The sequence below is a fragment of the Hydra vulgaris genome, chromosome 10, assembly GCF_038396675.1.
Source record: "Hydra vulgaris chromosome 10, alternate assembly HydraT2T_AEP".
NCBI classification, from domain to species: Eukaryota; Metazoa; Cnidaria; class Hydrozoa; order Anthoathecata; family Hydridae; genus Hydra; species Hydra vulgaris.
The window spans coordinates 41,973,699-41,994,961 of NC_088929.1; the positions used below are offsets into that span (position 1 = coordinate 41,973,699).

The 21,263-nt window shown below is 27.6% G+C and overlaps 1 protein-coding gene across 4 annotated transcripts in view; it reads left to right on the forward strand.

Moving 5' to 3' along the window:
- LOC136085974 (uncharacterized) overlaps nucleotides 1–10,850 on the forward strand; it is an 81,867-nt gene extending 71,017 nt beyond the window's left edge. For 2 of the 4 annotated variants that reach the window (XM_065808057.1, XM_065808058.1), the window contains 5 exons: nucleotides 64–132; nucleotides 6,141–6,230; nucleotides 6,312–6,380; nucleotides 7,999–8,088; nucleotides 10,650–10,850. In XM_065808057.1, the coding sequence (XP_065664129.1) occupies nucleotides 64–132; nucleotides 6,141–6,230; nucleotides 6,312–6,380; nucleotides 7,999–8,088; nucleotides 10,650–10,673 (342 nt within the window). In that variant the 3' untranslated portion in view covers nucleotides 10,674–10,850. The remainder of the gene's footprint in view (nucleotides 1–63; nucleotides 133–6,140; nucleotides 6,231–6,311; nucleotides 6,381–7,998; nucleotides 8,089–10,649) is intronic. The other 2 variants (XM_065808059.1, XM_065808060.1) reach the window with 2 other exon arrangements.
- Nucleotides 10,851–21,263: the final 10,413 nt, after the last annotated feature.

The window sequence follows — 21,263 nt, forward strand, 5'->3', positions numbered from 1 at the left end:
TTGTTTATTAAAGTTATTGTAATTGCATACTAAATTAGTACTCATTAAGTGTTTTTTTTTTAGGTGGAAAAGTTTTGCCCATGTACTGTACCCATTAGTTCTCAATTTCCATTGTGTCAAAACAAAGTTTTAGTAAGCAGCCTATAAAAGAGCATTTTAAATTATGCCTTACGTTAAGTATAAAAATAAATGTGAATATACATATACATACATACATATATATATATATATATATATATATATATATATATATATATATATATATATATATATATATATATATATATATATATATATATATATATATATATATATATATATCTTATATCAGATAAGTATTATATATATATGTATATATATATATATATACATATATATATATATATATATAATACTTATCTGATATAAGGTATATATATATAAATATATATATATATATATATATATATATATATATATATATATATATATATATATATATATATATATATATATGTATATATATATATTATATACATATATGTATATATATATACATATATATATATATATATATATATATATATATATATATATAATACTTATCTGATATAAGGTATATATATATATATATATATATATATATATATATATATGTATATATATATATATATATATTATATATATATATATGTATATATATATACATATATATATATATATATATATATATATATATATATATATATATATATATATATATATATATATAATACTTATCTGATATAAGGTATATATATATATATATATATATATATATATATATATATATATATATATATAAATATATATATATATATATATATATATGTATATATATATATATATATATGTATATATATATATATATATATATTATATATTTATATTTATATATATATATATATATATATATATATTAGGGATATGACTTTTTAATTTTTTTTCAAATAAAATGTTTCCTGTATCATAAATCGATGAACTTTTACCTAAAATCATGAAAAAAGGCCCAAATAGCTTTCTGCAACAAAAAAAGGTCACCCCCAAAATAAAAATTTGATTTACCATTTTTATACATTCATTTTTGACCGATGTTTTAATCTTAAGCTTAATTCTCAGCTTAATTCTATTTATTTCATTATTTTGTTATGAATTTATAAATATAACGCCACACGTTACCATGGCAACGAAACGGCCGTGTGCCGGCAAATACTTGGAATTGTTATGTGATGACGTCATTGTGTTACCACGGTGATATAGACGACTGTAACAGACTGTAGAAGATTATAGAACTTAGTAGAACATTCCTGAAGCTCTAAATAATTATATAAGCGAGCTGCTGTCAGAGCTCAGTGTTGATAATGTGAATAGTTCTATGAAGTACTCTGCGTGTAACTGAGCTAATAAGGAACTACTGTAGCGAACTAAAGACGCTGTAAGTGTACGAAGTATAAGTAGTTGTAGCATTATCGTTAGGATACGGACTGGATTATCGAACTGTTATCAACATTGACTGGATTATCGAACTATAATTGGATTACTATACAGTTAAAGTATTTTATTAATTAAACGACTTTATTAAACGGATATTTACGCTCAGCTATCCGTAAAGTCGTAACAATATTATATGATGTCTCACAAGAAAAGTCATACCACAGTAACAAAGAACAAGAAGACTTGGACTAAAAATTTGGTGAGATTTCAAGAGTCACACAGAAGAAGAGGAAGCGTGGCTGTAGAAGAACATTCACTCGATGAAAAATCCAGAATACCACTTCAATTGCAGATCGTAGGAAGATACCAGTTTCTTGGAGCATATGTTAAAGGAAGAAAAGAGCGAATAGACCAAATTTCTAAGGAAATTACAAAATTGTGGGACAATAAACTGAATTTTCCACTTGTGTCTGATCAAGTGATAAGAGCAAAGCTTATGAAGGTGCTGAAGGTCTATGATGAATGTGTCAAGCGTGGAAAATATGATGTTCTCAATGCATTATTTGACATCACGAAAGTGAATGGCCAGTGGTTATCCTCGGAAGATAAACGTCTATACCACCTACAAAAAGAAAGTAAAGGACAGGTGGGGTACTCAACAGGACAAGTGGCAAGTAAAGAAACCATTCACCCTTCCAAGAGAAGGAAAGTCCAGTCTGGAACAGCAATACCTTCCACATCACAAGTCCTGTCTACCACAGACAGTGGTACTGAATCTGAAAACTGCAAAAGTAAGAGTGAAGATGATGAAGACAACAACGGTGATAAAGACGATGATGAGGACACTCAGAAAAAAACTAGAAAGCACTACAAAAGTAAATTTGCTGTAAGTATGGTTACATCAAGTGGAGTTTCCACAAAGAAAGCTGCTAAAATATGCAATGTATTATCACAACAAGGTATTGATATTCCAACTCCAAGTCAACCAGCAATTTACAAGTCCATATTCAAAGAGGCAGGTAAATTAAAAAAAGAAATGATACAACAATTTAAAATGGAACAGTGGTCCTTACACTTTGACAGCAAACGAATAGATGATAAGGAATATCAGGTAGTTGTACTTCAGAATGAAAGAACTGACGTGAAACTTGATGCACTGCGTTTAAAAGATGGCAAAGCTGAAACTGTTGCTGAAAAAATTGCCAAACTTATTGATGAATACAATTTGTGGAATTCAATTAAGATGATCATTACTGATACAACAAACGTCAATACTGGGAAGAGAAATGGAGTTGTTGTGAAGTTGCAACGTATGTTTAAATTAAAGGGTGTCACAATACCACAATTTATCGGTTGTCAGCATCACGTACTAGACAGGATTCTCCGTCTGGTGATGGACGAAGAACTTGGGGGTGATACCAAATCTCCAAACATTGAATACCCATTTGTGTCTGAACTGTTGAATAAGTATGATAAACTGAAGGATAAGTTTGTGAATGGAACTGTAGAAATTCTTGATAAATCAGGGTGGAGAGACGATATGAAGTTTTTGTACCATTTAACAAGAGTGTTTAGGTTCTATGAAGAACAAAGAAACTTCCCTCTGATTCACTTTCAGAACATTCCTAATATGAGCAATGCCAGATGGAACTCAAGAGCCATTCTCGCCATTCTGGCGTTCATTCTTATGCCTGAAGCGAGAAAGAATTTGGAGAAGGTTTGCAGGTTCATTTCATATGAGTGGGCAGAACATTGGTTTAGTAGTCAAAAGTACAATGACAATGACTTCAAGAATTTATCTGATGTATTGAAGCCTTACAAAAAGGCATTGCAGTCATTCAAAAATCACTGGAAGAAAGAGCCATCCGTCATCGACATACCACGAAGTAATCAGATAGCTGAACGTGCAATCAAGGTGATGCAAGACCTGTATGCTTCCTGCAGAAAGAAAGACAAACTGCAACTTCGATTCATTCTAAGTAATAAGCGCTAGACTCTTTATGAGACGTGAGCATCATGTGACCCATGTACTAAACACAGTAGGCCTATAGACACAGACAGTTATGTATATTGTTGTACTAGACGCTTTGATACTGTTAATTTTGTAATACTTGTATAATTATATATCACATAATGTTTTTTGTTATATCACAGTACATGTTGCATAAATAAATAAAATAACAACAGGAGTATGACTCTTACAACATCTTCAGCCTTTAATATTCATTTACTGTACAAAAGTGTACCTATTGAAAATTCGATTTTTTGGTTTTGGGGTGACCTTTTTTCAAAATATGTCAAAATGAAACATCTATTCGTTCTTTTTACATAAAAGTTCATTGAATTACGATACAGGCCTAGTAGGTTGCAAAAAAGTCATATCCCTAATATATATATATATATATATATATATATATATATATATATATATATATATATATATATATATATATATATATATATATATATATATATATATATATATATAAAATGTCATATCTTTTTGTATGTGAATAGATAAGCTTGGAGTTTAAAGCATAAATAACATTTGCGTACTAACTAAATTGATTTTTAAAATTTTTCAACCTGTTTTTACACCTGTTTTAGCATCAGACATAATGTGCTTACAAAAAACCTTTACAAATAATACACAAAAACGTCAAAAAAGACATTAAAAACCTAGTAAACGCAATCTAAAATGGTTTAATGCTAAGCCGAAAACTGCATTTAGAAAGAAACAAAAGTTGCTGATGAAGTTTCTAAGTTGTTCTTTTAAAAAAGTATAAAATCTGTAAATTGTGCAATAAGTAAACTCAATTAGTCAATAAGATTATTTTAGTGATAGAAATCAAGAAGTTAGTTACAAAAGCTGCCTAATATACGAAATTGAATTAAATAAAGCATGCGTATCCACGAAAAATTATCTTGTTTTATTTGCTGCCTTTTCAACCTCAGTAAGACCACTCTTTCAATTTCATAAGTTCTCCCATCGAATATACCTTTTTTTTTACAATCAAAATAAAGAATAAAATATTCACTATTAAGAATAAAATATTCACTAACTATTGATTAGCTTTATAGCTTCGTTAAATCTCTTGATATAGGAATTCCCAAATCATATATGTTCTACTTGCAGTTTGATCGGCTGACAGAGGCTAATAAAAACCAGGTTCTAATAAAAAGCTACCAAAAATGACAAGATGAAAAGTAGGACATTGGTGTTCAGTATCTACTGTAGAAGGTGTCGGTTCTAATATATTTTTAAGAATCATTGCTTAAATAAAGTCAGCCCTTTTCTTTCCTTTCCTTTCCTTGGTTGAACATTGTAAGTTTTTTTCTTTTTCATCAGTTCATAAAAAAGTCATTCTCACTTCTCATAGCTTCCTTCATTAGCAATAATTCTCTATGTTGCCTTCTTTTTAAATCATCAAACCTTTTATTATTTTTTTTTTGTCTGTGACAACTTTCTTCTGACTTAATTTACCCAAATTTCTTAGTCAACGCCCCTTCATCTTGTTTTCTTAAAAATCCAAATCTTTTTTTTTTCTCTTTCTGCATCCCTTGATATGTAAGGGTTTGTCTAATTTGTTTTGAAACTTACAATACTTGCATAAATAAATCCATTTTTTATCTTTATCAATCTATTCTTGACTTTTCATTTTTCTAATAGACCAAGAAAGTCATAGCTAAAAAAGTTTTAAGGCTGTTTTCTGAAAATGTAACAATTATTACATTTTTAACATTATTATTTATTATAAGAAACTTTTTTTCTTATAATAAATAATAATGTTAAAAATGTTTCTTGTTGTTTTATGATGACCTGTTTTGAACTTTGCTAGTTGCCAAACCCATTTTGAATAAAAAGTCTCTTCTCTATCACACAATATTGGTTTGCACACCTTAAATTATTTGAAACCGTATTGTATTGGTGTTTTCAGATTAAATATTTTTTAACTATCAATATAATGAAAGATTTTATATTTTTATTAAAATTAAAACAATGACAGTAACCTCAATGGAAAGTCAAATAGTCTGCAAAACATGACTTGACCACATAATGTAGTTTAAAAAGATTATTTTTGATTTTGTTTCTTTTTTTTTTGGTTCTTGTTTTTTTGGTCTAAAAGCCGAATGCTTTGTTTATTTTTGAAAATGTTACTCATTTTCCTGTTTTAAATACTGAAGTAATTAAAAATTTAGTTTTTACGCTATATTTATTAAAATAATAATCTTTATTTTTCCAATTAGCTTGCCATTTTGCCAGTGTTGTAAAAAATGTTTTTGCCAGTATTGCCCTCCGACTGTTCACCATATAATTTTAATTTTTGGTCTTCAGTTCCTCACTTTATATCAAGTAAAAAAATAAAATTTATGGTTTAACGGAAAAACAAATTAATATAAAGAAACATTTTTGTTATAAAATGCATTAAATTTATAAATAACATAGGTTTTTGTAATTATTATTATTATTATTTCTTTTTTTAGAACTAGAGATTTTTATGTAGGACTTTATGCTTTTTAAGATGTAAACTTTAACTTAACTTTAACTTCTTATTGTTCAAAAAAGTTCTTTTGAAATATGTTTTAATTTTTTATTAGTTTCTAAATATGTGGCTTAATGCCTTAATGTACTACAGTCATTTCACAAAATATATATTTTTTTTGTTTTTTTATTATTTTTCCACAAGTGGATGCTAGGTAACTGGCAATCAAATCCATTTTATAAAAACCATGGAGTTGATGGATCAGTGTGTTCAATAATAACTTACTTGAGTAAGGTAGTCAGCATTTTCATTTTTATTTATTAAAGTTATCGTAGTTTCATACTAAATTAGTATTCATTAAGTTTTTTTTTTTAGGTGGAGAAATTTTGCCCTTGTACTGTACCTATTAATTCTCAATTTCCATTTTGTCAAACAAAAGTTTCAGTAAGCACCCCATAATAGATTATTTTAAATTATGTCTTATATTTACAAGGAGGTATAATAAATTAGCTGAAGGGAGAACAAAGCCGAGAATTGTTTAAAGTTGTAAGGTACGTCTTAAAAGTATGTTATTCCAGCATATATTAAAGTTTAGACAATCTCTAATATATGTTTGGACCTTATATTTTGCATCCGCGTTTGGCTATAGATATGTTGGGTTCTCAAAGAATATATTTTTAACGATGCAATGTAATTGGTTAACTTTAAATTATGATAATTATACAGTAATTTATCGAGAATCATGTTACTACCAGGACGGTTTCTTGAAAATTGACTTATTTTTATTTTGCTTCCCCTAAGTTATACCTCTTTGAATATTTGTTACCTCTTTCAACTTATATGTACTTTTTTGAATACCTCTTTCAACTTATATGTACTTTCTTTTTTTTTTTGGTTAATTTTGTTATTGCGTAGATTTTTTTGGGGAAGCTGTTTGAAAATAATTTTATTTAAAAGTTATTTAAAAAAATTTTATTTCTGTATACATATATATGCATATATATACATATATATTTGTTCATTTGTTTTAAAAAAACTCTTAAATAAATTTTTATTTTATTTTGAGTACGAGAACCCGTGCCGAATTGCATCGAATCATAATCATACAACTAGCTCAAAAGCAGTGCTTACTCGTGTGATTTGTTTTGCAGTCTATTTTTAAAAGGCAAATATGCTCCAAGAGAGTTTTACAAAAACGCAAATTTAATAATTCTGAGTAAATAATTATTACCTTGATAATTGATAATTTCATGTACAAACTAAGGGATACATTATAGTAAACTTACAAAGAGATTTACTTGATTCTGGTAAGAGATAAAAATACTGACATATTTATAGTCGCAGGAAAATTAATAAGTAACTTTGAGTCAACCAAGAGCACAACTTTATTTTCTCGATTAATGGTTAATAAGAACTACTCTCCAAAGACCCGTTTTTACGTTAGTTACGTTGAAGATGTTGTCTATATAGAGGCGTAAAGATAATTTTTCTTAGTAGTACAAGTTATATGAAAATACTATTAAAGTTTGTTTACAGCAAAGGAAGAACAAAGCTATATTTGTTACGCTGTGTGCAAGAGAAATCTGTATTCAGACTGTAAAACAGAGACACCCCAAAGGAAAAAATCCTGCCTGATTTAAAAATTTTATACTATTTTAATAAACATTTTATAAAATATAGTTGTTTCAATTGATTTAGCTACATAATAGAAAGGGCTTAAAAACATTGATTATCAAAATCTTTAAAGTTCTGTCGGCATGGGTTAACTGTTGTTGTAGAAAAATAAGATTTTTTAGGTTTTTTTAGATGGTTTCCAATGGACATGGGACCTAAATAAAACTTCTTTTTAACGTTCAAAAGACGTTCAAAAGGCGTTCAAGAAGTTTATAAGACGTTTAAAAGACGTCTTTTATACGTTCTGTACCTACTGGAATAAAAAAAAAAATAGTGGTATACATTTTGATTATTCGAAACAAATAAAAAAATTGCACCTATATAAGAGACATCCTAATATATATAAATGTATTTATACAAGTACATATACCTTTTATTGTTTACATAGTGGATGCTAGGGAACTGGAAATCTAATCCATTTTATAAAGACAATGGAGTGGATGGATCATTATGTTCAATTCTTAACTACCTTAGCAAGGTATTTTTTTGATAAATACTCTGTTTAGAATTAGTTTTTAAAATCAAAAATTAAATTTTTTTAGATCAAAAAATATATATATTTTTTTAAACTCAGTGGTTTTATTAGAAAAGAATAAAAAATTACACAGATATAAAAGCAAAATAAAATATTAAATCAAAAAATATATTTATGATGACAGGTATGGTAATTTAAGAAGTTCATAATTAGGAATAATAATAAACAATATTATTAATAAAATCAGATTTTGCATTTTATCTTTCAAGAATTTGCTTAGAGTTTCAAGGTAAAACTCTATTCATAAAATTTGCTATTGCACAAACTGATATTGTAACACTATATATTTAAATATGTGATATCAAATTATTTGAGAAAATTTTTTCTTAAACTTAGACTATCATAAAAAGCAGTTGTTTTTTCTTAAATAATTAAAGAAATAGACAAAAAAAAAAAAAATTTTTATATACTAGAATACTATCTCTATATCTGAGATGAGCTAAAATACGAGTCTAACTATAATAGTCTAATCAGAAATTCTTGCTTACTACCAATGTGATTGTAATAGTATTATTTCAGCGCAAGAATAATTTAATACCATTATATTAAATTAGTTTCGTGCTATCTGAACGATTTCATTTTGTATCTATCTGGAAAGTTATGACTTGTTTATTATAATTGTGTTTGAACTTCAATATAATCTTTAAAAAATTCTCACTATTTTGAAGTTAAATGACTTTAATTTTTTCACAACTATTTTGTGCTTTTTTTGTGAAACAAGTATCAGCACATCCTTGCCCTTGGTGTAATATTAGTAAAGAAGAAGTGAAAGATTTTTTAACGCATGGTAAGCTCAGAACTCGGTGAAGTATTTGTTTATTAGCTAATGCTTACAAAATTGCTTTGAATATTTTTTTTTAAATCCAACTTTTAAGCTGCATCTTATAATAATTTTATTAACATTCCATTAGTTCATTTATCAAACAGATCAAACAGGTCAACTAACTCTACTATGGTTGCTGCTCAAAGGATCAAATCTTTTAAAAACTTTTTTCGTCTGTTTGGCATTCAAATAGCATATATGCTATGTAGTTATCAGCAAAGTATATATGTCAAACACAAGGTTGTCGTTATTCGTTTTTCTTGTTGAAGTTTTTTATTAAAAAAAAAATTGAACACCAATTCGTAGCAAGTTAATAAAAAGTTACGACTGCAAATGACGACGTTTTCAATTCTAGGACGAATATGATATATATAGTGGCAGAGAACCAAATCAGTTGAAGGAAAACGGTTAACACGAGTTAGATTTCATCTAATGTACAACAGAACTTTTTTCTTAAAACTGTTAACAAGTCAGCAGTCGAACGGTAAGATCTAAATTTGTATAGATCAGAGGCGGATCCAGCATTTTTTGGTCTTGGAGATAGCTGCCCTTCAGACACGGACGGCATTTTTTCACCACATATATTCAAAATGATAATGGCAATTTGATTTTTTTATTTCGAGTTTGCTTTCAAAACTGGTCTGTACCGTACTTCAAAAACCGACATGAAATCTTATTTTTCAAGAGCATATTTATGTTAAGTTCGTTTCTTGCATTACACTTTAGTCAAACTTCAGATTTAAAGTATAATTTATTATTTCAAGTTTCCTTCTTGGATTCGGAAAAAAATTTTGCTTTCTCAAGTAGGCTTTTCAAGTCTAACTAAAAAGCTTAAATATCATCATCATTAAAAACATTATATGATAAATTATTTGATTTAAAAACCTATTTTTCTTAATATAAATAAAAGTTTTTTAGTAAAAATCTGAAATTAAAAAACTGTTTAGTGAAAACGCTTCGGAATAAACATTAAAGAGTGTTGGGGCTTCTAAGGACCATATATGCATTCCTTTATTAAGCTTTATGAAACATTTTATAATTTTCAGGCGAAGAATTATTAAATTTTTTTTTCTTAGAAACTGTTTACTTTGTTGTACTGCATTAAAATAAAAACCAAAATAAAGCATTTATTTTGAGAAAATTGTGAAAAAACTTTTTATTAACAGTGAAGGACATTTATCTAACTTTAGGTTTAAAGGAGGTAAAGTCAAAAACTGTAACATTATTGGTAATACAGTTTGAGACTGTGTTCACACGCAAATTTGTGTTTTCACGCAAAGTCAGACTTCTTTGATTGCAAATTAAAAGATTATTTATAAAGAACATAACAAGAGAATTTTATTAAGTTTTTTGATTCTTCACAAAATATGAATGCCAAAGAAAAGTTACTGCAACATAAATATTCTTTTGCACCCATTTGTAAAAATGTGCATTGTTAGGGTATACCCTAAAAACTAAAAATAAGTATCGAATTATATTTAAATTTTAAATGTAAAAGTGTTTTTTAAAATGTCTTAAGTGATGTTAATGATTTTTTTATTAAAGAAATTTTTGTTTTTTTTTAATTTTTATTTCAATATTTATTTATTGCTGTTTTTTTCTTTCCTTTAATTGTTTTTTAATGTGCATTTTGTTTTGCTTTGATTTATTTTTTCTAATACATGTATTTGATAAATTCTAGGTTGAAAAATGGTGTCCGTTATAAAATGGATAACTAAAAGAAACGCTATTGTATTACTTATTTTTCTTTACCACATATTCAAAAAATAACCTATATATTTTTGCACGTGTAAACATTGTTTTTTATTTGCTTTATCTTTATGAATCACGACAAATTATATTTTTGTTTTTTACTTTTCATGAAAAAATTTTATTAAACTAACTTTCGTGTTTTTTTATTGTCAAAAGTAAACTTGTTACGTTGTTTAAATTTTTTTCCTAAAATGAGGTTCGTTAAAGTTGCTTTTCTTCAATGTTTTAACTTTTTTATTAATCTGAAACTAATACTAAATAAATAAAGATGTAATCTTTATTTATTTAGTATTTGTTGAGTATTTTATGAATAAAACTAAACAGGTAGCCTGTAACGAAATCTCGACAGTTATTTTGTAACCAACACTGAACAATTGTTTTGCAACTAATACGGAACGTGTAATATAAAGTCTGCAGCTGGTTTTCAAACGTTGTTTGTGACTTATTTGGAACGGTAAAACTATAACTTATTTAGAATGTGAAATCTATTACTAAATTGAAGTGATAAAGCCCAAGATAAAATGAAACGGGTAAGCTATAATAAACTCTAAAAATAATTTTCAATTTTGTTTCAACAAATTAACTAAATAAAATAAATATTTCGTCTCCACAGATTAGTGTTTGAAAATTATTGCCGTAAACTCTATTAAAACATTCTTTGTTTTGAAGATGGTTAAGACTGCATGATAATAACTTTTTAACACTAAATGATTATTGGTTGAAATTTTAACATTCTGTCAAAAAATAATAATTGAACTTAGTTAATTAATACAAAACTCAGTAACATAAAGCCTTTCCATATAGCATATTAGCACAAATTACTTGGTCCTTTTAAAGCAAAAGATCTTTTCAAGAGCGGAGCCTTATCAATGGTCCCACCTGTTCCATTTCTGGGAAACCCTAAAGTAAAACTTGATATTTTCTTATTATAGAGGATATTAGTGATATCAGCGATATTTGTGTCTCCCAAAAAGATTTTAGCAGCGATTAGATTTAGATTTAGATTTTATGCAGCGATTAGAGGATATTTGTGATATCAGCGATATTTGCGTCTCCCAAAAAGATTTTAGCAGCGATTAGATTTAGATTTAATGCAGCGATTAGAGGATATTTGTGATATCAGCGATATTTGCGTCTCCCAAAAAGATTTTAGCAGCGATTAGATTTAGATTTTATGCAGCGATTAGAGGATATTTGTGATATCAGCGATATTTGTGTCTCCCAAAAAGATTTTAGCAGCGATTAGATTTAGATTTTATGCAGCGATTAGAGGATATTTGTGATATCAGCGATATTTGTGTCTTCCAAAAAGATTTTAGCAGCGATTAGATTTAGATTTTAGGCAGCGATTAGAGGATATTTGTGATATCAGCGATATTTGTGTCTCCCAAAAAGATTTTAGCAGCGATTAGATTTAGATTTTATGCAGCGATTAGAGGATATTTGTGATATCAGCGATATTTGTGACTCCCAAAAAGATTTTAGCAGCGATTAGATTTAGATTTAGATTTAATGCAGCGATTAGAGGATATTTGTGATATCAGCGATATTTGCGTCTCCCAAAAAGATTTTAGCAGCGATTAGATTTAGATTTAGATTTAATGCAGCGATTAGAGGATATTTGTGATATTAGAGATATTTGTGTCTCCCAAAAGGATTTTAGCAGCGATTAGATTTAGATTTAGATTTTATGCAGCGATTAGAGGATATTTGTGATATCAGCGATATTTGTGTCTCCCAAAAAGATTTTAGCAGCGATTAGATTTAGATTTAGATTTAATGCAGCGATTAGAGGATATTTGTGATATCAGCGATATTTGTGTCTCCCAAAAAGATTTTAGCAGCGATTAGATTTAGATTTAGATTTTATGCAGCGATTAGAGGATATTTGTGATATCAGCGATATTTGTGTCTCCCAAAAAGATTTTAGCAGCGATTAGATTTAGATTTAGATTTAATGCAGCGATTAGAGGATATTTGTGATATCAGCGATATTTGTGTCTCCCAAAAAGATTTTAGCAGCGATTAGATTTAGATTTAGATTTTATGCAGCGATTAGAGGATATTTGTGATATCAGCAATATTTGTGTCTCCCAAAAGGATTTTAGAAGCAAAATGTTCTGATTTCTGCCTTCTGTGACTTCCACCTCCTAATTGGCTGCATTTGGAAACAGATTCTCACCGTTAGGTTTTTGGTTAACAAGCCATTCCTGTGAAAAATGAACTTTATAGAAGATTTAAAACAATTTTTTTGTCTCGTTATTGTGTCATTTTGTTGTTTATGTCTTTGAAAATTTAACTTTTAGTATTGGATGCAATACATTTACAATAATAATTGAATTTAAACATTGCGATTATTATTATTACAACAAGTGGCTATCTAATTATCACAGCTTTGTAGCTACCTATATTATTACGATATATTCTTTACTAAATTTAGCAGCAATGCAGCTAGCAAGCTACAACAAAGCATTGAATGTGTAGCTAGTTGATTGTTACATAACGATATTTTTATAGATACAAATCGTAGGCATGTCGCTAGCTACAACATAACAACAAATCTAAAGCTGAGCAATTAATACATGTTGTAACTTTTTAGATAGCAATATTGTTACCGTTAAATGATAGCTACATAGGGTAAGGTTGCCATTATTGTACTGGCGCTTAAATTTTAGTTTTAAAGTATTAGTATCTGCTTATTTTAGTCAAAAGATATATAAGTTTTGACCAAATTTTATTTTTACTATATTAAACTAACAAATCAATTGTTTTTTGTTTGATGAAACTGGATTCAGGCAACAGTTATCCCGAGTTGATATGTTACCAAAGTTTCTTATCTTTGGAGTTCAATGCTAAGAGTATTACTTTAAACATCTAAAATGTATGTCTTTTTTATCAGATTCGTGTGAAAGCTCTGTTTATTTGAAATCAAAATAACTTGCATGCAAATTAAAACACAGTAGTACTGGTTTTCTTAATTCTTTATAATCTCAAAGTGATTCTAGTGGCAAATATTATACTTTACATCAGGCCTTAAATTGTACCAATGCATTGCTACAATTTAAATTGTACGATTGTACCAATTGTACAATTTAATTGTACCAATGCATTGCAATGGTGCTATTTTGAATGCTCAAAAACGCACAAATTATATGAAAGTATAATTTACACGTTTTTTTATTTATAATAAATTTCACAATGTCAAAATGAAAAAATGGTTTGTGCATAAAAGAGGATATGAAATGACTATTTGGTTATTGAAATAGTAACATACTGATTGCAGTATGTTTAAAATATGGAATTCCTAAGCCAACATTAAAAAGACATTTAAATCATCAAAATATGTTTGCAAAGTAATCAAAAAAACAGTTAGGTAGGTGTAGTAACTTAACTCCTGAAGTTGTGAAAGAGTTAGTTAGAGAGGTTTTAAAATTAGAATCTTGTATTTTTAGAACAAATGCAATAGATATCAGACAACTAATATTTCATCAGCCGAGAACCAAGAGGCCGTATGTCCACATTTCGTGTTTCTTTTGTTTATTATCAATAAATATTCAACAATCAATAAAGTATGTGTCCAATAAATGTAGTTTCAAGAATGATACAACTTTTAAAAGTATTTAAAAAATTAGTTGGACATTCTGGCAGTAAGTCTATACAAATTTAATTTTAAAATTTAATTTTCTCGGAAACGCAAAAAAAGGACACACGGCCTCTTGGTTCTCGGCTGACGACTTGAAAATTCTAAAGAAACAAAATTCCTCGTTAGTTTAACAAAGATGTTTGTAGGGCAAGAAAAAAGTAATATTACCCATTCATGAAACTTATTTCAAGTCTTACTTTGAGAATACCTGAACGAACTCCGATGGCAAGAGCCATAAATTTTTCTAAGGAAAAGGTTGTGATATATTTCAAAAAACTTACTGAAAAATATTGATAACGGTGATATTGATAACCACAATATTACTGCAAAATTTAGTTCTAATAAGTAGACACCAAGTTATTACTTGGTGTTTACTTATTAGAACTAAAATTTTCCGTGGTTTCTGAACTGTAATTGTTCCAATTTTATACACGTTGTAAAGCAAATCTGCTGTAACACTGTAGTTAACATATCACCGTTATCAGTATTTTTCAGTAAGTATCTCTTGTAATATGTCTTAAGAGATTTTACAAATGGTGAAAGAGATGTGAATACCACTAGCGTATGCTGTTTGGTGTTAAATTTTTTGTACTTCCATGCTGATATTTAAACTTACAAGACTTAAAAATAAGCTTAAAGAAGATGCACAATCATTGATAGTTTTTAAATGTTCTGATTCTGGTTGGATAAGTAAAAATTTTTTTACTTTTCAGAAAAGTCATGTTGTTAGCTCATTCTGTCTTAAAATTCATAAAAAAAAGCCATAACAAAAAAAAGTTCATCTAACACCCGATGGCCATTTAATATATACAAAATTCAATATATACAAAAACCTTTTAGTCTTAGTTTTAGCTCCATTAGATCACGGGGATTAGTAGCTTTCTTTCCCATCAAATGTTATTAAAAGACTACAACATTTACATATTTTTCAAGGTTTTAAATACCAAGTGCATCTCAACTGTTTGTTGATGCTTACTCAAAAGTTTTTGACATGGAAAAGCTTCCCGAACAGTAAGTTGGATATTGTTTGTCTTTATTCGCATATTTTTCGTCTACTTGTTCATTTATCATAACTTTTATTCTTATTGTAATTTAATTGATTTTTTGTTTATTTTTTTATATATTTAGGATGGAATATATTTAAGAAACTAACTTTAGAAACAATATCTACACATCCAGTTCAAACTTCTTCACTTAAGCGAAAACTAAAATATTCTAGAGCTACTCTATTGAAACGCGACGCATATAATGACCAACCATTTAACACTATTATCATCAAAAAAAAAAAAAATTAACATTAAGTCTTTTATTTTTTTGTTGCAGTTTTACATTAATGGTTAAACACACACATGTTTGTTTCAGAATCTATATTATAATATTAACATTTTCTTGATTAAAATAAAAATTTAAAGCCAAATTTTATCAGCAAAAAAATTTTAGGCTGAAAAAAATTTGTAAGAATTGGTACTGGCTGTTTTTTAGCTTGCAGTGTCATGATATTCCAATGAAAGCATCAACTTTACTCCCAAAAAAAAATTCTCCGTTTAAAAAAAAAAATAATAATAAATCCAAAACATCTGTATTGACAAATAGTCTTTATAAATATGCACTCTATGGTAGATTTTTACTGCGACCAAATAAAAGGAAAGTAGGCTAGACAATGCTTGAAAGAATGTGAGTAAGCGAATAAATCCCATCAAATTCAAAGTTGGTTTGCTACTTCTGTAAAAATAGAATTAAAAGGAGTATGATAAAATGTCTTATTATTAAAGGCTGGTGCCATTTTAAATGTACAGGTGTTATTTGCAAAATTTTCAAAGAATAAAGATTTTGTGCATAAATGTTACTTTGTTATTAACATAGTTAGCATTAAAATCCATCGTTTTCTTACCAAACTCGAGCTACCACATTATTAAGATAAACAATTAATATAAAAATGATATTTTAATTGGTGTTAACTGTTTTCAGACTACTCCAAGACAGATTTATAGTTTCATAGTTTTTTAAGTTAAAACTTTTTTGAATTTTTTAAACTATTAAACTTTAAGTTTTTTAAAAACAATTTTTAAAATGTTGTTAAAAAACAATTACAAAATATTGATCCGTCACAGAAAAAGATTTTTACACAAATTATTATAATTAAAGGAAATATAAAATAGAACAAATACCAATATAAAGTAAATACGCGAATGTACAACATTCCCCTATAACATTTTTAGGTTACATTACGTATTGTAACGTAAACGAGATTCGTTACGTTCCGTGCAAAATGTCCGTTATTTTTACGTAACCGAGACGTAAGATTTTACGTAACGACGCGTAACATTGTTACGTAACAATACGTGCAAAATGTCCGTTATTTTTACGTAACCGAAACGTAATATTTTACGTAACAATACAAAACATGGTAACGTAACGTTACGTGCAAAAATGTAATTTTTACGTAACCGAGATTTTACGTATAACGTATTAATACGTAACATTTAGACCTAACAAGGTGTGATCACGGTCACCTACGGCGACTTTCAATTTACGACGTTTTGAATTATTATATGCGATTACATTTTCGTCACAGCATACACTTATAGCCGAAACAGTTCAGATAAAACAACAGAAACCTTCGTCTGCAGTGTAAGAGGTAAACAGATACCTTTACAACAATAGCAATCACACTAAAACTTGAAACAACAACCATCAATACTAATAAAAATTCTTATATTACTTGATTGTAACAAAAGCTTATCGTATTACACTTAATATAACATGCAGGACGCATGAGATTGTCAAAATTGACATTATAAACACATTTTTGATGGTGGGGTAATAAAAACAGAAGAATTGTTGCACTAGTATATATGTCCGTATATATATTTATATGTATATATATATATATATATATATATATATATATATATATATATATATATATATATATATATATATATATATATATATATATATATATATATATATATATACGGACCCGTAACGTGAAAATTTTTAGAAAAAAGGCAGATTATAATAGTAAATATAAATTTTTCTTAATTTTACATTTAAAAGTTGTTTGAATTAAAGAGAATTTGCAAATAAAGGGGATCGATCACACCTTATTACCCTCGTTGATTACTGTGCATTTTGCATGCATTGGCATTCGTTTTGATTGATCCCCGAGCGCCTCTGCCACCTTATGGACGTTACTGCGTTTTTGCGATCTTAGCTGCAGAGAATCTTTAAAATATAAAAATAAAATCTACATCTTCAAAGGAATAGAATCGATAAAAAAAAAAAAAACATTAATCCAATTATATAATTATTGAAATCACATTAGCACAACAGTATAACTTTTTTTGACAAAATAAATAAATTTAGCAGCAAAACACCTTGAAAAATGCCCCAAATTGTCCCCAAATTATTTGTCTTTGAGCGCAAGGTAAATCTCAATATTTTGTAAAAAAAAAATTTTAATGTGATTATAATGGTCCAATTTCCAAATGGTTTTTACGTATTTGTTGTTTAAAATAAAATAAATTTTCGCAAAATTTAGTCAAAAAAATAAAACTTTATTGCGTATTTGCCCATAGTTATTATTTTCCTAAATCTTTTTTTTTAAAACAACATTTATGAAAAAACCGGAATACATAACAATCTAAAAAAAATTTGGGTCATTATCACATAAGAAATTTTGTTTTCAGAAAATATTGAGATTTACCATGCGCTCAAAGCCAAGTAATTTGGAAACAATTTAGCGCATTTTCCAGGGTTTTTTCTGCTTGAGCACAAGGTAAATGTCAATATTTTTAGATTTTTTTTTTGTAATCGTATTTTTTTCATATTTGCTCCATATTGGGTTTCTTGTGTATTTTCGTTTTATAATAAAAAAATTTTTGAGCACCCCTAATGTCTAGTTTAAAAGCCGAAAAATTCAAGCATAATTTTAACTATCATTGCTAATTGTATATGTATAAATGTATTTCTAATTAGGAGTCGTCATTAAGTACGTACGCTATTATTTCAATCCTTCTACCCCTCCCCCTTTTTAGTACCCTCCACCTCAATAAAAGAATCTACGCTTTTAACGTACCTACCTTTTTTTAAGTTAAGTGTCTTCTTTTATAATTTTATTATAAGCTTTTTTTAGTACCCTCCACCTCAATAAAAGAACCTACGCTTTTAACGTACCCACCTTTTTTTTTGGTTTAGTGTCTTCTTTCTTTTATAATTGACCCCTGACCCCCCCTCCACCCTAAATCGTATTTACACCATTTACAGATATAAATATAAGGTACAGGCGCAATGGAGTGTTCATACATCAACTGTGTATTGTTTCATGTACCTCAAAATAATACTTTTCTACCGCATTAAAATCTAAGTTTTAATCAAAACGTTGCAAAAAAAACTTGAGTATTAAAAATGTTTTAATATGCCGTCTTCGGATTTATTAACGATTTACGCCGTTTATAAGACTTAAAAAAGGTTCCTTTTAAATCAAACCCACTAGCAATCTGATTTAGCTATTTTACAAAACACAGGAATTTTTGAAATCTTTTTTAGATAATAAAGAAATAAGTATATATATAACAATAACATTGGATTGCTTGCCCCTATAACATTTTCAGGTTACATTACGTATTGTAACGTAAACGAGATTCGTTACGTTACGTGCAAAATGTCCGTTATTTTTACGTAACCGAGACGAAAGATTTTACGTAATGATACGTAAAATTGTAACGTAACAATACGTGCAAAATGTCCGTTATTTTTACGTAACCGAGACGTAAGATTTTACGTAATGATACGTAACATTGTAACGTAACGTTACGTGCAAAAGTATAATTTTTACGTATCCGAGATGTAACGAATAGCGTATTAATACGTAACATTTTGACCTAATAAGATGTGATCATGATCACCTGCGGCGGCTTTCAAATTGGCGATATTTAATTTTTATCTAGTATGCCAATAAAAAACTAATTATTGGCCTATATTAATGCTGCAATTCACTCTTAAAGCCTATTATAAAATAGCCTAATAAAAGTATACCATCGTCCAGGGAGTAAGGAGTAGACTGATACATGTCACACAATGTATATCACATATAAACTTAAAACAAAAACCTAAGTACTAAATATATCCTCATCATAATAAAACAAAAATCTTACCGTAGTGTAATTTTAATCTAATTAACGCTTTGAAAAATTGTCAAAATTGACATTATATACACGTTTTTGCTTGTGCGATAATAAAAACAAAAGAAGTGTTACGCTGATTAAACAAAAAAAATTTAAAAACGTTTTATTTATATTAAAAGTTATAACGTAATTAGATTTACGATATTGTAATTAACATTAATAATAAGTCGTTTATGTGTTGTGTATGTATATACAAATATACATATATATATATATATATATATATATATATATATATATATATATATATATATATATATATATATATATATATATATATATATATATATATATATATATATATATATATATATATATATATATATATATATATATATATATATATATATATACGGACCCGTAACGTGAAAATTTTTAGAAAAAAGACAGATTGTAATAGTAAATATAAATTTTTCCTAATTTTGCATTTAAAAGTTGTTTGAAATAAAGAGAATATGCAAATAAAGGGGGATCGATTGCACCTGATTATCCTCCTCCCTCCTCCTCATATATATTTCAAATTTCATATAAAAATTATTGATGACGATTAGAAAAAAGCATTTAATTCAGAAGTTTATTATAACGAAAAAAATAATTAACATAGTAATAATATAATCTGTGTACATTTTGCCTCTAACTACTGTCTTTGGTAAACGAACTATCATCGTTGCAAATATCATCAAAGGCGTTACTGTCAGAATTATCATTACCAATAGATTCAGGTGCAATGCTAGCCTTCTTTGGTGCCCGACTAGGTATGCCTATTAGTCTGGCTTCTGCCTTGATTACTGCGCGTTTTGCATGCATTGGCATTCGTTTTAATTGATCCCCAAGCGCCTCTGCCACCTTATGGAGATTAATGCGTTTTTGCAATCTTAGCTGCAGAGAATCTTTTAAATATAAAAATAAAATCTACATCTTTAAAGGAATAGAGTCGATAAAAAAAACATTTATCCAATTACATAATTATTGAAATCACATTAGCACAACAGTAAAACTTTTTTTTAAAATATAAATAAATTTAGCGGCAAAACACCTCGAATAATGCTCCAAATTGTCCCCAAATTATTTGACTTTGAGCGCAAGGTAAATCTCAATATTTTGTAAAAAAAAAAAAAATGCTAATGTAATTATAATGGTCCAATTTCTTTTTTAGATTATTGTGTATTCTGGTTTTTTCGTATTTGTTGTTTAAAATAAAATAAAGTTTCGCAAAATTTAGTCAAAATAATAAAACTTTATTGCGTATTTGCCCATAGTTATTTTTTTCCTAAATCTTTTTTTTTAACTTAAACAACATTTATGAAAAAACCGGAATACATAACAATCGAAAAAAAATTTGGATCATTATCACATAAGAAATTTTGTTTTCAGAAAATATTTAGCGCATTTTCCGGGGTTTTTTGCTGCTTGAGCACAAGGTAAATGTCAATATTTTTAGAACTTTTTTTTTTGTAATCGTATTGTTTTCATATTTGCTCCATATTGGGTTTCTTGTGATTTTCGTTTTATAATAAAAAATTTTTGTACACCCCTTATGTCTAGTTTAAAAGCCGAAAAATTCAAGCATAATTTTAACTATCATTGCTAATTGTATATGTATAAATGTATTTCTAATTAGGAGTTGTTCATTAAGTACGTACGCTTTTATTTCAATCCATCTTCCCCTTCCCCTTTTTAGTACCCTCCACCTCAATAAAAGAACCTGCGC